Consider the following 16,467-nt stretch of genomic DNA (forward strand, 5'->3'; position numbering starts at 1 on the left):
TGTTTATTTTTCTTGACTGTCATATACGGTACAAAAAGCATGTGTTTTCATTGTGAGCTCTCACATGACCCCATCTCCAAAGAGAGACGACATCATGCCAGGAGACACATTGAAACAGACACTCTGAGTGAGACACAGGCATTTACACAAAAATACTGCTTTCAGATCAGCTGAGGTCACTTATAAGACACTACAGCATAACTGACAACATTCTTGCAGCATTTTAACGCCTGTGAACTCCTAACTAAACCTCTTTAGGTTTGATTCGGCTATATTTGAAGAAAACCCTGACGGAGGTAAACGTAAATGCATTTCTTAGTTTCAGTTTACAGTTTATGACCAAGAGAGGTTAATTTAACAGTTCATAGTGTATTGCATCTCTGCTTCACAGACGGATCAGCACATACAGCAATTCAGCAATGTGTAACAAAGCAGTGGAACAACCACCAGCTGGCACTAGCAGGCTAACACAGTCCCACCACATATCTGTAAATGCTAAATTAGTTGTGTTACTTTCAAAGGCAACCTTTTGTAGTATAGAGAAGGGAGAAAAATAATAAAAAATGTGGAAAAAAATGGCTGCTTGTGTTTTTCTTTCTATGCAGAAACATACGAAATTTTACACTCCCCCCACCCCCCTTTTACATAGTTCTTGTTTGTCCATACTGTAGTCTTTTATTCTTATTTTTTTTTTCAGTTTGTTTGAATATTTATGTTTCAATTTACCTTTAACTTCCTGGTGGCACACCTGAATTTCCCCTCCGTGGTGCAATAAAGAATAGCGTAATAATTATGTCTGTGTAAAAACGTGCTTGGATTTAGATGCCAGTAGAAATAACTGCGCCAGCATCCCTCCCCCTCCTTCTCTTTTCCTCTGCGTCAGCTTGTCTTCAGCACCACGGTCAGCGACCCGTCTAGAGGAGCTGCGTTGCCGTGGTAACGTGTCCTGTTTAGCTCCCTTTCTGCTTGCACTTTAGTATCTCGACATGTGCCCCGCCCTCATTTGCACAGCGTCTACGTTGTCCCTTGACATCAGACGAATAAAGGGCCTGCAACCACCGTCGTCGTCCTTTAAGTGCCAACTAAAATGGTGTGCTTTGATTCGAGCTGCTATCACTGCTGCAGCAAGAGTGAACAAAAATGGCGACAGGATTGTGAGGACGTGGTGCAGAATGCTGCAGAGCCTGCGCACGTACTCTCTGGTCCACATTCAGAATCATTAAGTCGCAGAAGGAGGTGGCGGGGATGCGAACATGGAAAAAAAAAAAAAAATGGAGGTCACCTTGATTTTACTTTGCTGTGAGGACCACGGTTGTGTTTTTCTCTTCTATCGGTATACGTTATATGCACCGCAGAGGCTAAAAATAAAAAAGAACAAAAAGAGAGGAGAAAATTACAACAGGGCGGTGTTCGTCATAGCTGCACTTCAAGTTTTAAACCACACGATGTCGTTGCTCACCTCAACAAAACAGTGAGGATGGTGGGAGTGTGTTGAGCAAACTCCATAGTATAGGCAGATAAATTTGAGAATGCAAAAGTATTTCAAAAGATTTCAGTTAGATACGAACATATTATACATGTTCATATTATTTGAAACAAAATGTATAAAGAGTTGCTTAAGGGAAAATAGGTATACACTAGAGTTTATGCCTAAATCATTTGCAACTCAATTACTGGGTTCCAGAAATTTGGGCTAATTATCTGTTAAAGTTATGAACTTTTACTTCATGACTAATTTATTATTATTATTATTATTATTATTATTATTATTATTATTATTATTATTATTATTATTATTTTAAATACTTTTTTATGTGGATTATTTGTAGATCTTGTCTGTTTCGATTTACACTGTGTGGGTTGTTCAATTAGCTTTCTTACTCTTTTGAACCTCACAAGAGCTGGCATGCAATTAGTGTAATGAATGACTGCAAAACAACCATCAGCAGGATTCCGGATGTTTGTTGGATGTACTAAATGAAACAAAGATTCACGTTTGTATTTTATTTCATTTTTATTGTGAGCCCATTTTCTATATTAATGTTTGTAGATATTATTTAGTTTTCATGGTGATTGTACTGATTCAAGTGTAAGATGTAATAAAGAATCCCCCGTGAAGGCTCCACTGAACTGTGTTTACCTGCAGGAAGACCATTTCAAGACAGTGCAAAAGATAAAAAGGATAAAGACAAGAAACCAGAATGTGTTTTTAACTTTATGTCAAAATGGCACAGATGAAAAACTTTGAAAGTTCAGTTTAAAATAATTAATGTTGCAACACATTAAACATTTAAGTAAAAAGAAAGAAAAAAAAACTGCATTTTTCAAGCTTTTTTTTCTGGCACTCCTAATTTGTTGGAATATACTATATGCTCAGCAAAATGTCAGGCTAAGCTATGGGAGGAACCATCGCGCCTTCATTGGCAGTAGGTGGCGCTGATGCACTTAATTTGACTGAGGTAGAAAATGGGCATCCTTCTTTTCATGTGTGTTCAGTAACAACCATAATAGGCGGTTTGAAAGGACGGAACAAAGCATCTTCCCTCTTCCGCTAAAATAATTATTTACTTGGGATTTATTGCTTTTGTATTTATTGAAAAGAAATTTACCACCAAGGAGGAATTTTGTTGAAGGAATTAGGGACATTTACCGAAAGACGCATTTTCAGAAACAATGGAATTGACGGACATGAAAAAACAATGGATGGATGGATGGACTTCCTTTTGTCTGGCGCTGATCGTTTTGAAATTTGAAGGAATTTCAGCTCAACTCCGATATTCTGTCCAGGAGGAATTAAAATCTGGGACGCCAGTAGGAAACGTAGCCAAAGATCTTGGTTTAGATCTAGGAAAACTGGCGGACAGAAACCTGCGAGTCGTATCAGCAGCAAAGCAGGATCTATTTAAGGTAAACCCGAGGGATGGCGTTTTATTAATAAACCACAGAGTCGACAGAGAAGAGCTTTGTGCAAAAACCATCCCATGTGTAACAAACCTTAAAGCTGTTGTCGAAAATCCTCTTGAAATGCACCAGATCATGGTTGAGATTCTCGATGTAAATGACAACTCACCCAAATTTCCAGAGGAAAACTACACACTGGAAGTGTTGGAGTCCGCTATCGTTGGTTCTCGATTTCAGGTGGAAGGAGCACACGACTTGGATGTCGGGTTGAACTCCATAAATTCATATAAGCTGAACCATAATCAGTATTTTCGGCTGGATACAGACGCCTTCGGGGAGGAAGGAAAGGTTCCTTTCTTAGTACTTCAACGCTCTTTGGACAGAGAACATACTCCTCAACACTGGCTGCTATTAACAGCGACAGATGGAGGTAAACCAGCAAAATCAGGAACTGTGAATATCACTGTCATATTATCGGATGTTAATGACAACGCGCCCGTTTGTGATAAACAAAAATACACCGCAACAATAAAAGAAAACGCCCCGGTCGGGACGTTCCTCTTAACCGTAAGTGCATCTGACTCAGATGAAGGTGTGAACGGTGAGGTTGAATATTCTCTGAGGAGTAAACATCGTGGACCATCGTCTGAGCAGTTTGACTTGAACAGCAAAACTGGAAAATTAACAGTGAAAGGACAACTGGATTACGAAGAAAAACAAATGTACGAGCTCAAAGTTCTGGCATCAGATAGAGGTTCTGTTTCTCTCTCCACGCAATGTAACGTGGTTATAAGAGTGGAAGACGTAAACGATAACCAGCCCGAAATAGACATCACGTCCCTTACCAGTCGTATTCCAGAAGACGCAGCACCAGGAACCGTGGTGGCGTTGATGGACGTGACAGATCGTGACTCAGGTGTGAACGGACAGGTGGTGTGCAGCTTGTCAGATTCCTTACCGTTTGATCTAAAGCCATCACCTGATGGGCAGTCGTACTCTTTAATTACAAAGGACTATTTAGATAAGGAGATTAGTCATATGTATAACATTACAATAACAGCAAAGGATTTAGGCAGCCCTTCTCTGTCGTCGACTAAGCTGATACAGGTAGACGTACTAGATGTAAATGATAACAGCCCTTTGTTTACTGAAAGTCCTTATACTTTTTATGTACCTGAAAATAACAAGGCTGGACTGTCTATTTTTTCTGTAGCAGCCACTGATGCTGATGGAAGTGAAAATGCGGTAGTTTCATATTTTCTTAACCGTAAGAGCACGGGTTCCTCTGTAACCTCCTTTTTAAATATAAATGAAGGCAATGGCACAATATCAGCTCTGAAAAGTTTCGACTTTGAAACTCTAAAAACTTTCCAGTTCCAAGTTGTCGCCACTGATTCTGGGACTCCGTCACTCAGCAGCAACGTCACAGTGAACGTGTTCATTCTGGATCAGAACGACAACGCTCCAGTCATCCTGTATCCACTCAGCTCCAATGGTTCTGCTGAAGGTGTGGAGGAGATTCCACGCAACGTGAACGCAGGACACTTGGTGACTAAAGTCAGAGCCTATGACGCTGATATAGGATATAATGGCTGGTTGCTGTTTTCACTGCAGGAAGTTTCTGACCACAGTCTGTTTGGTTTGGACCGCTACACAGGACAGATCAGAACACTTCGCTCATTCACAGAGACAGATGAGGCTGAGCATAAACTGGTTATACTGGTCAAGGATAATGGCAACGTTTCCCTCTCAGCAACAGCTACTGTGATTGTTAAACTCGTGGAGCCAAAAGAGGCTTTTGCAGCTTCTGATGTTAAAAGTGCTGCAAATGATGACGAAGGTAATGACGTGATTTTTTACCTGATGATCACTCTGGGTGCAGTTTCAATTCTTTTTATAATCAGTATCATCGTGCTGATTGCAATGCAGTGCTCCAAATCTACAGACTATACTTCTAAATATCTACAAGAGGCTAATTATGATGGGACACTGTGTCACAGCATCCAGTACAGATCTGGAGACAAACGATACATGTTGGTTGGACCCAGAATGAGTATTGGATCTACTATAGTACCTGGAAGTCATGCAAACACACTAGTGCTACCTGACAGGAGGAACGCCTGTGAGGTAAGACATTGTTTCTATTTATGTTTATCATGATATCAGAGTTATTACAGTAAAGAACAGTTTTAACCTTCATCTACCAAGAACACTAGAAGAGATCGTCATTATTATTATTTTAATTATTATTTCATTTATTTCTGATATTTCATTGGATGTTGATGTATATATATATATATATATATATATATATATATATATATATATATATATATATATATATATATATATATACACCTTTAATTTCTTATTATATTTTGCTGACTTGTTCTTGCGCTGTTCATGGTGCTAGAATTTCTGGTTTCGACAAACTTGATTCGGCATTTTTCTTTGTCTCGGAAAGCAACACTCCATCGCATTTTCCTTTAAGTAAATAGTAAAAACGAGGTATAAGAAAATACCATGTATAATTTTACATAGTACATGTGAAACATGTATTATGTAAAATTATTTCTGCCTTAGCTAAATTAAATTAATTTAATTAGTTCATGATATTTGATTGTTTTCAATATGATTAAATGCATCCAATATAATACAAATGAATGAATGAATGAATGAATGAATGAATGAATGAATGAATGAATGAATGATATTTAAAAATGTATACAATTCAAATGATATTTTCTGTACAAATAAGAGTTTAAAGTCTTTCGATAACATTGTTGCAAAGCTCACTGGTTGAGTTATTTTTAAATGTTCGTTTCCACAAAGAGACACGGGAGCATTTGGTTTGGTGTTAGATTGAATGCGAGTGAAAAAGTAAAAGAACATCTTGGTTTCATGTATTGTGTTTGCGTTACCACTTGGTGTCAGTGTGGCCTTGACCATTTCTGTGCGCCTTGTTTTAAACGGCTCTGCCTCGTTTGTGTCGATATATTGGACAGAAGTGGTGTGCGGACGAAATATACATCGCAGCAGGGTTTATGTTTAAAATTGAGGATAGCAGGTCATTTTTTAAGCAAAAATCTTCAAAATGACGTTCAGAATGCTGTTGTAACAAGAAGACCTCCATGAAAATCGGATATCTGTGTTCATGTGTAAAGAAATATGTCACATATTCGTTTCGCAATGAGAGAAGGAAGACAAAGGCGCCGGCTGAGCTCTTGGTGGTTTGCTGGGATTTTTCTGCTGTGCTCTGTGGATATGATTTTGGGTCAGCTGAAGTACTCCGTTTCTGAGCATGTCGGCGTCGGATCCGCGGTTGGGAATGTTGGCAAGGATTTGGGATTGGACCTCAGCACTTTGACAAGCAGACGACTTCGCATTGTTTCGAACTCAAATCACTCCCTGTTTGAATTAAATCGGAATAACGGAGTGTTGCACGTTGCGCAAAATATGGATCGGGAAGAACTCTGTGATGGAACAAAGGTTTGTGTGATAAACCTTAAAATTGTTGTTGAAAACCCTCTGGAAATACATTATGTTAGTGTAGAAATAACTGATATCAATGACCATTCACCGTCTTTTCCTGAAACCGAGCAGAGGCTGGAAATAGCAGAGAACACTCCCCCGGGCACTCGTTTTCAGATTCATGCAGCTAGAGATCCTGATTTTGGCATACAGTCTGTTCGATTATATAGATTAAGTCAAAACGATTATTTCGATATTCAAGTTAAAGAAAGCGAGGAAGACAAAATACCATTTTTAGTGCTTAAAAAGCCTTTAGACCGAGAAGGAAAATCAGAGCATCATTTAGTGTTAACGGCTCTGGATGGGGGCACACCATCACGATCTGGAAACCTTAATTTAACTATAACTGTATTAGATGTAAATGATAATCGCCCTGTTTTCAGCAAAGATATTTATACTGTCTCTTTAAATGAAAACGCTCCGCTAGGAACTATCGTAACCAAAGTAAATGCAACAGATTCAGATGAAGGCCTGAGTGGTGAAATTGAGTACACCTTTGGAAAAACACAAAAGAAAAAGGTGTATGATATATTTGAGTTAGATAGTATCACTGGTGAAATTAGAGTTAAAGGAAACGTTGACTTTGAGGAAACAGAGATATACAGATTAGATTTACAAGCTTCAGATAAAGGCCAACCACCCTGGACAGGTGAAAGTAGAGTTGTAATAAAATTAAAAGATTTAAATGACAATAAACCCGAAATTGAAATAACATCATTATCCAGGCAAATACCAGAGGATTCAAAACCTGGCACCGTTGTCTCGCTTATCAGTGTCACAGACAGAGATTCAGGCATGAATGGGAAAGTTATTTGTAAAATATCGGATAATGTTCCATTTGATTTGACACCATCTATTGAAGAGAACATGTACTCTCTGGTTACAAAGGGGCGTTTAGATCGAGAGACTGAATCTCATTATGACATCACCATAACTGCTACTGACTGTGGGGAACCCAGACTTTCAGCAGCAAAGACTTTGCAAATTCATGTATCAGATATTAATGACAACAGGCCGGTCTTTAGGCAAAATCCATTTGAAATGTATCTAGTAGAAAACAACGCACCAGGTGTGTCGGTCTTTTCTATAACGGCATCAGATGAAGATGTGAACGAAAATGCAGCGATGACATACAGCATTAGGAAAAGCGATGGGGTTCAGGGTGATGTGGCGCATTTTTTTAACATCCATTCCGAAAACGGACAAATATCAGCATTGAAAAGTTTCGATTTTGAAAGTAGAAAAACCTTCCAGTTCCAAGTTGTCGCCACTGATTCTGGGACTGCGTCACTCAGCAGCAACGTCACAGTGAACGTGTTCATTCTGGATCAGAACGACAACGCTCCAGTCATCCTGTATCCACTCAGCTCCAATGGTTCTGCTGAAGGTGTGGAGGAGATTCCACGTAACGTGAACGCAGGATACTTAGTGACTAAAGTCAGAGCCTATGACGCTGATATAGGATATAATGGCTGGTTGCTGTTTTCACTACAGGAAGTTTCTGACCACAGTCTGTTTGGTTTGGACCGCTACACAGGACAGATCAGAACACTTCGCTCATTCACAGAGACGGACGAGGCTGAGCATAAACTGGTCATACTGGTCAAGGATAATGGAAACGTTTCACTCTCAGCAACAGCTACTGTTATTGTTAAACTCGTGGAGCCAAAAGAGGCTTTTGCAGCTTCTGATGTTAAAAGTGCAGCAAACGATGATGAGGGGAATGATGTGACTTTTTACCTGATGATCACTCTGGGCGCTGTTTCAGTTCTATTTTTCATCAGTATCATCGTACTGATTGCAATGCAGTGCTCCAAAACCACAGACTATACTTCTAAATATCTCCAAGAGACTAATTATGATGGGACACTGTGTCACAGCATCCAGTACAGATCTGGAGACAAAAGGTACATGTTAGTTGGACCCAGAATGAGCATTGGATCTACTGTAGTACCTGGAAGTCATGCAAATACACTGGTGCTACCTGACAGGAGGAGAACATCTGAAGAGGTAAGGCAATTATTTTCTTTTAAACTTTTATTTATTTATTTATTTATTTATTTATTTATTTATTTATTTATTTATTTTACCGAGGTTTGCTTTTTGTCATTGTTGTTGCCAAGGTATTCACATTTCCCTCCCTCCCCAAAATATTTTAGCTTGTACTTTTGAAAGACAGTTGGAATTTTGATAAATTGTGCTAGAATTTTTTCAATTATTATTTTTTCATTCTTTTCATGAATATCTTTTCCTCTCTCTTAGAAATAGTGTATAACAATCCAATTTGTTTTGTTCTTTTTGAATGGGGTGAACGGAAAACACATTTTTGATGCGTTTTGTAGTAATGAGTGAGTCTATCATCTTATTTTCGCGCATGACAAAATATTCATAACATCACATCTGTTTATAACTTTGCTGATAGTTACAAACATTAGCCTATGCTAATGTTATTATTATTATTATTATTATTATTATTATTATTATTATTATTATTATTATTATTATTATTATTATTGGCAGTTTGTTCTCATAAATCCAGAATGATTGTTTATCATTCTGAATATATGAGAATTATCACAGTTTTGCTAATTTTTTACTCGACAAATCATTTAGTGCCAACGATTACATGATTATGACACGTAACCAAATAAATGTACAATAAACAATGAAAACGTTTGAAACATATTAATATATGGGCACAGACATGCAATTGAATTAAATGAATGTCTCTAAACAATAATAAAAAAATGCTTAGTGAAAACGTTGGAACAGAGTTTTGTGTTACAAGCTTTCGTGACAAAGTGTCTTGTAATCAGTCCACAAGGTGTCAGTATCATATCGGCATAAATTGTTGTGTTATAGTGTTAGCCCTGCCCATTGCATAAAGGCTCTCTTTCAAGTGAAGAGTAAAGACGCTTTCTTTAGATTCAGATATTTGCCATCTTACCCACTTCGTGGATCGGCCAGAATGGAGTCTATGCCAGCGTGATACTTGAAAACTACGGCATTTATTTTTTTATGTGTAATGAACTGTGGTTGGATATATATTTTTTTAAATCGGGAACGGAGCCATGGGAGCAGAAGGACAAAGCCGGGGAATACGGTCTTGGTGGGTGGCTGTCGGTGTTTCTGTAATCCTCGGCTGCACGCCGCTAATTTCGGCACAGATAAAATACTCAATTCCAGAGCAAGCGAATGTGGGATCTGTTGTTGGGAATATTGCAAAGGACCTTGGTGTGGACCTCTCTACGTTGGATGAGAGACAGTTTCGCATTGTTTCAGGAGCCGATGATGTTCAGTTTAAAGTAAATCCAAACAATGGCGCTCTGTATGTACATGAAACAATCGACAGAGAGAGAATCTGTGAGAGTATTTCCCCATGTATGATTAACCTGAAGATAGTAGCAGAACATCCGATGGAGATCCACTATGTTGCAGTTGAAATTACCGACGTAAATGATAATTCACCGATCTTTCAAGAGAAAGAAAAAATATTCGAAATTTCTGAGTCAACTCCGCCAGGAAAACGTTTCCAGTTACCCACTGCTCACGATCCAGATGTTGCTCTAAATACGGTGCGTGTTTACAAACTAACCCATAACGAACATTTCAGTTTGCAAATTAGAGAAAGAGGAGAGGATAAAATCCCATTTTTGGTTTTGCAAAAATCTCTTGATCGAGAGAAAAACAACCAGCACAAACTGATTCTGACAGCGTTAGATGGTGGAAATCCCCCAAGAACAGGCACCGTCAATGTTACAGTTGTTGTTCTCGATTCAAACGATAACCACCCAACATTCAGTCAAGAAGTATACACGGTAACAATTTCTGAAAATACAAAAGTTGATATGACTGTTATTACAGTTAATGCAACAGATCTAGACGAAGGTGCAAACGGAGAAATTGAATACATACTTGGTGGTGAACTTGATCCAAAAATATATGAAACCTTTAGTTTAGATAAAGTCACAGGTGAAATTAAAGTAAAAGGAGGAATTGACTTTGAAGAAGTTGATGTGTTTAAGTTAGATGTTCAGGCATCAGACAAAGGACATCCTCCAATGAGCAGTGACTGCAGGGTGATCATCAGAATCCTTGATGAAAATGACAACAAACCTGAAATAGAGGTCACATCTCTTTCTAAACAGGTTTCAGAGAACTCCAAACCTGGTACTGTAGTTTCCTTAATCAGTGTAATAGACAAGGATTCAGGTTTAAACGGTAAGGTCATATGTAGTCTTTCAGATGGCCTGCCGTTTGATTTAAAACCATCGTTTCAGGATAATATGTACTCTTTAGTTTTAAAACAACATTTGGATCGAGAGTCAGTTTCACATTATGACATCATCATAACAGCTACTGACAGTGGTCAGCCTCCTCTATCTACATTTAAAACTCTCAGTATTGATGTGTCAGACATAAATGATAACACACCAGAGTTTTTACATAACCCTGTTGAACTGTATTTATCAGAAAACAACGTGCCTGGAAACGTAATATTTTCTGTTTCTGCTTCTGATAAAGATGTGGCTGAAAATGCGGCTATAAGTTATCATTTAGCTCGAGATGTGGGAACACAGTCCAAAATTATTGCCTTTCTAAACGTTAATTCAGAAAATGGAGAAATAGCTGCACTTAAAAGTTTCGACTTTGAAACTCTGAAAACTTTCCAGTTCCAAGTTGTTGCCACTGATTCTGGGACTCCGTCACTCAGCAGCAACGTCACAGTGAACGTGTTCATTCTGGATCAGAACGACAACGCTCCAGTCATCCTGTATCCACTCAGCTCCAATGGTTCTGCTGAAGGTGTGGAGGAGATTCCACGCAACGTGAATGCAGGACACTTAGTGACTAAAGTCAGAGCCTATGACGCTGATATAGGATATAATGGCTGGTTGCTGTTTTCACTGCAGGAAGTTACTGACCACAGTCTGTTTGGTTTGGACCGCTACACAGGACAGATCAGAACACTTCGCTCATTCACAGAGACAGACGAGGCTGAACATAAACTGGTCATACTGGTCAAGGATAATGGCAACGTTTCACTCTCAGCAACAGCTACTGTGATTGTTAAACTTGTGGAGCCAAAAGAAGCTTTTGCAATTTCTGATGTCAAAAGTGCTGCAAAGGATGACGAAGATAATGATGTGACTTTTTACCTGATGATCACATTGGGCGCAGTTTCAGTTCTGTTTATCATCAGTATCATCGTACTGATTGCAATGCAGTGCTCCAAAACCACAGACTATACTTCTAAATATCTACAAGAGGCTAATTATGATGGGACACTGTGTCACAGCATCCAGTACAGATCTGGAGACAAACGATACATGTTAGTTGGACCCAGGATGAGCATTGGATCTACTATAGTACCTGGAAGTCATGCAAATACACTCATGCTGCCTGACAGGAGGAGAACATCTGAAGAGGTAGGACATTTAAACCTGTTAAGATTTAGATAAATGTTTGATCATTCTGCACAACCCCCAATTCCTATTTTATGCATGTAAAATTAATCTCTGAAAAGAAGGATTACTCTCCAGGGTGCTGAAATCAAAGTTGTTACTTTTTCAATATCTAGATCTGACAACTGTCTCTTAGCAGTTCATGTCCATCTGTTTCCCTTATCAAAATAAATCTATAAATAAAAGTTTTTTTGAACCAACACAAACTTTCTAAACTCACTTTTTCTTTTGAAAAATGCATTTCCACTATCACAGCCTGGTACCACTAGGTGATATGGTTTTAAGCATTTTTTGTGTGTGGCTTTGTTCAGATTAGTGATCAGTTTAACTACATGGTAACTTTATTTGAAGAGGGGTGAATAAGACTGACATGACACTTTCATAAACATGAAATAACACACGTCATGTACACGAATAAGCCTTCATGGATATTTATGACTGTTGTCATAATGTTTCATTCGGGAACTTATGACACTTTTAATACAAAGTTGACATTATTCAAAATGCCTTTGTTATGCAACTTAACATTAACCAAGAAACCATTACTGTTTAAACATTACCTTTAATAACATAAAGTTACCTAATTTTTTAAAGTGCAATCAGTAATACTTTTATAACAAATTTATATCAGTAATGATTTCTTGGTTATATACGTTGTGTTGGTAGCCCAGTGTGTTTTAGCATGTGAAGTAGGCCTACTTTTTCTTAAGACATAATACTACACTACATCCAACTCACAATGAAATCATTTCTTTGGTCCATACAATTAATAAACTGATGCTCCAAATAAACTCAGGGTGTCACTGCAGCATCGGGAAACACGGGTGTTCCTTCCTCTCGAAATCTTTTGTTTAGCGTGTAATGTCACACATCGGGTTCGTGGTTTGCTTTGTGCATCTTTAACATGTTCAGTGGAGACAGAAAGGTCTTATTTTGGCAATTTTATTTTTGATGTCCTTTCTACAATTTGTGATAGGACGATGGGGACCTACAGACGTAGCCAAAGACGGAATTGTGGTTTGCTTTTGCTTCAAATATTTTTTTTGCTTTTTGTCGGAGAGCGGGCCTTTGCTCAGATTCGATACGCGGTTCCAGAAGAGGTGAAAGAAGGATCAGTTGTGGGAAATGTCGCCAAAGATCTTGGTCTTGATGTTTTATTGTTGTCCAGCCGACGTTTTCGTGTCGTCTCCGGATCAAATGAAGCATTGTTTGAGGTGAACCAGGACACCGGGGATCTCCTTGTCCATAAGAAAATCGACAGAGAGGATCTGTGTCAAGGGAGTGGTGCGTGCTTAATTGACCTAAAAATTTTAGTCGAAAACCCTTTGGAAATGCACTATGTGATTGTGGAAATCGCTGATGTGAATGATCACTCGCCTAGCTTCCCCGAAAAAGAGCAAGAGTTTGAAATATTTGAGCAAACATTACCAGGGGCCAGATTTCAGCTGCACGCTGCTCGTGATCCTGATGCAGGATCCAACACTGTCCGCAATTATATGTTAACACCAAACGATCACTTTGACTTAGATATTCGTCAGAGTGATGATGATAAAATACCATTTTTGGTGCTGAAAAAATCCCTGGATAGAGAACAAAGAACGAGTCATTTGTTACATCTAACAGCGGTCGACGGTGGGAAACCTCGTAGATCAGGGAGTCTGAATATTTCTATAATTGTTCTTGACAGTAATGATAACCGTCCAAAATTTAGTCAGGACACATACGAAATTGAAATACGGGAAAATGTTCCGTTTGGCACGTTGTTATACAAACTAAACGCGACGGATCCAGACGAAGGCGTAAACGGTGAAATTGAATACAGTCTCGGAAAAACACTTAAGAAAAAAGTCTATGACATTTTTGAACTTGACAAAAAAACAGGAGAGATAAAAGTCAAGGGAATACTGAACTATGAAGAACATGACGTTTATAAACTGGATGTTGAGGCAACAGATAAAGGAACGCCTCCGTTAAAGGCTGTGTGTCGACTAAATATTAAGATAAAAGATATGAATGACAATCCGCCTGAAATTGAAATCACCTCCGTGTCAAACACTGTGTCTGAGGACTCAAAGCCAGGTAGTGTTATAGCTCTTCTTAGTGTTACAGATAAAGATTCTGGTCAAAATGGGAAACCAAAACTAAGCATAGCCTCAGATGTGCCTTTTGAACTAAAGTCATCTTTTAAGGAAAACATTTATTCAGTTGTGACGAAAGGCATTTTAGATCGGGAAGAGGTGTCTGAATATGATATTACAATAACGGCGACGGACTGCGGCGACCCTCCACTGTCACATACGAAAACAATAACAATACGGATATCTGACGTAAATGACAACAGTCCCATTTTCCTCCAAAATCCATTGCTATTTTACCTTCCAGAAAATAACCCCGCTGGTATGTCAATATTTTCTGTCAGTGCCACAGACAAAGATGAGGACGGAAACGCGGATATTTCATATAAAATTGCGAAAGAAGGAAGTAAAAAAGACATTTTGTCATTTATAAACATAAACGCTGAAAACGGGCAAATATCTGCGCTCAAAAGTTTCGACTTTGAAACTCTAAAAACTTTCCAGTTCCAAGTTGTCGCCACTGATTCTGGGACTCCGTCACTCAGCAGCAACGTCACAGTGAACGTGTTCATTCTGGATCAGAACGACAACGCTCCAGTCATCCTGTATCCACTCAGCTCCAATGGTTCTGCTGAAGGTGTGGAGGAGATTCCACGTAACGTGAACGCAGGACACTTGGTGACTAAAGTCAGAGCCTATGACGCTGATATAGGATATAATGGCTGGTTGCTGTTTTCACTGCAGGAAGTTACTGATCACAGTCTGTTTGGTTTGGACCGCTACACAGGACAGATCAGAACACTTCGCTCATTCACAGAGACAGACGAGGCTGAGCATAAACTGGTCATACTGGTCAAGGATAATGGCAACGTTTCCCTCTCAGCAACAGCTACTGTGATTGTCAAACTGGTTGAACCAAAAGAAGCTTTTGCAGCTTCTGATGTCAAAAGCGCAGCAAAGGATGACGAGGATGATGATGTGACTTTTTACCTGATGATCACTTTGGGCGCAGTTTCAATTCTTTTTATCATCAGTATCATCGTGCTGATTGCAATGCAGTGCTCCAAAACCACAGACTATACTTCTAAATATCTCCAAGAGGCTAATTATGATGGGACACTGTGTCACAGCATCCAGTACAGATCTGGAGATAAACGCTACATGTTAGTTGGACCCAGAATGAGCATTGGATCTACCATAGTTCCTGGAAGTCATGCAAACACGTTGGTATTACCTGACAGGAGGAGAACATCTGAGGAGGTAAGGTTTGTTTCATTTTCTAATATGCGAGTGTGACAAAACGCAATCAAAGCCATTATATTTAGAAATGTAAATCTGTTCACTGCTCTACATCACTATGCCCCAGAAGCTTTACATTGTTTTGATATGAGAAATTCAAAACTCAAACATTTTCAATTTTAGTTTAAGAGATATTTTTTTTAGCAACATACAAGTATTTATGTTCCATAATACATTTATCGACATAACTAAACCTTAGTGCGACCCAGAAAAAGTTCAAACCGTAATTGTTTGATCATTCTTGACTGAAAATAGATTAATTTATTTCGGCTACCAGGCATAAGGTGTGGTTGGATTTGAATATGGATTTTCCTTTTTCACTTTTAGTGTGATCTCAAGTCCCTCGGAGTTTCTTTATTTATTAATTTATTTGACCTTTTGTTTTGCTTATTGACATATTAGGTGTGTTTAATAAACGGCCAAGATTTCCCACTAAGCCATTACATCATTCTTGACTTTTCTTTTGTCTTTTTGTTTATGTTAGTTTTATTGTGTTTTGCTGTGGTAAAAACATATTTTAAGTCTTGATTTCGATGTTTAAAATACCGGGTAATATATTAGAAGTTAAAAAAACATCTAATTCTAAATGGGCACCGACAATTTTCAGGTCGGAAGATTTTCATCTAACTCGAGAATTATTTTTAAATTAAACCTACAGTGTTCGATTAAAATCAAAAGAAAAGCATACAATTTTACTGTTCTTGTAACGCCATCCGTGCTGCTGAGGAAATATTTGCGGTAATTTAAGCTGCTATCATCTTTAAAGACGGACTAGCTATTTGATTTTATTCTAGTATGTTTTATTAAACGTTGCCAAGAAAACCAAATAATTTTCATAGTTTAATTATTTTTAACCAATCACAAACTTGTCATATACATACTGAATCTATTGCAGAAATATTTAATTTTTAATTCCAAGTGAGGAATAACTTCAAGGACATGTGATTAACGATCAGCTTATTATAAGAAAATTATAACTAATTTTATTTATCACCGGAATTCAAATTATTTTTTTATTTTCATGAAATATATATCCCGTGAACACTTTTTGCACACACTACGATCACCAAATTAAACCGCAAAACGTTTGCAGTTTGTCAGTTCATCTGAACTTCATACAGACATAAACTGATATGGCTTTCTGAAATTTCCAAAATGTTTTTGTTATAGCTGTACAGATTTCTGTGTTTGGTAAA

The 16,467-nt window shown here is 38.2% G+C and overlaps 1 protein-coding gene and 1 pseudogene across 3 annotated transcripts in view; both read left to right on the forward strand.

Moving 5' to 3' along the window:
* Positions 1–2,513: 2,513 nt before the first annotated feature.
* LOC103471329 (protocadherin alpha-C2-like) overlaps positions 2,514–16,467 on the forward strand; it is a 195,427-nt gene continuing 181,473 nt past the window's right edge. The window contains exon 1 of one of the 3 annotated variants that reach the window (XM_081611432.1): positions 2,514–5,028. In XM_081611432.1, the coding sequence (XP_081467558.1) occupies positions 2,674–5,028 (2,355 nt within the window). In that variant the 5' untranslated portion in view covers positions 2,514–2,673. Of the gene's footprint in view, positions 5,029–9,331; positions 11,862–12,751; positions 15,233–16,467 lie in introns of those variants that run through there. The other 2 variants (XM_081611427.1, XM_081611433.1) reach the window with 2 other exon arrangements.
* On the forward strand, positions 5,774–8,691 carry LOC108166097 (protocadherin alpha-3 pseudogene; annotated as a pseudogene).

This window comes from Poecilia reticulata, chromosome 10 (genome assembly GCF_904066995.2).
Source record: "Poecilia reticulata chromosome 10, P_reticulata-male-v2, whole genome shotgun sequence".
In the NCBI taxonomy this organism is placed as follows: domain Eukaryota; kingdom Metazoa; phylum Chordata; class Actinopteri; order Cyprinodontiformes; family Poeciliidae; genus Poecilia; species Poecilia reticulata.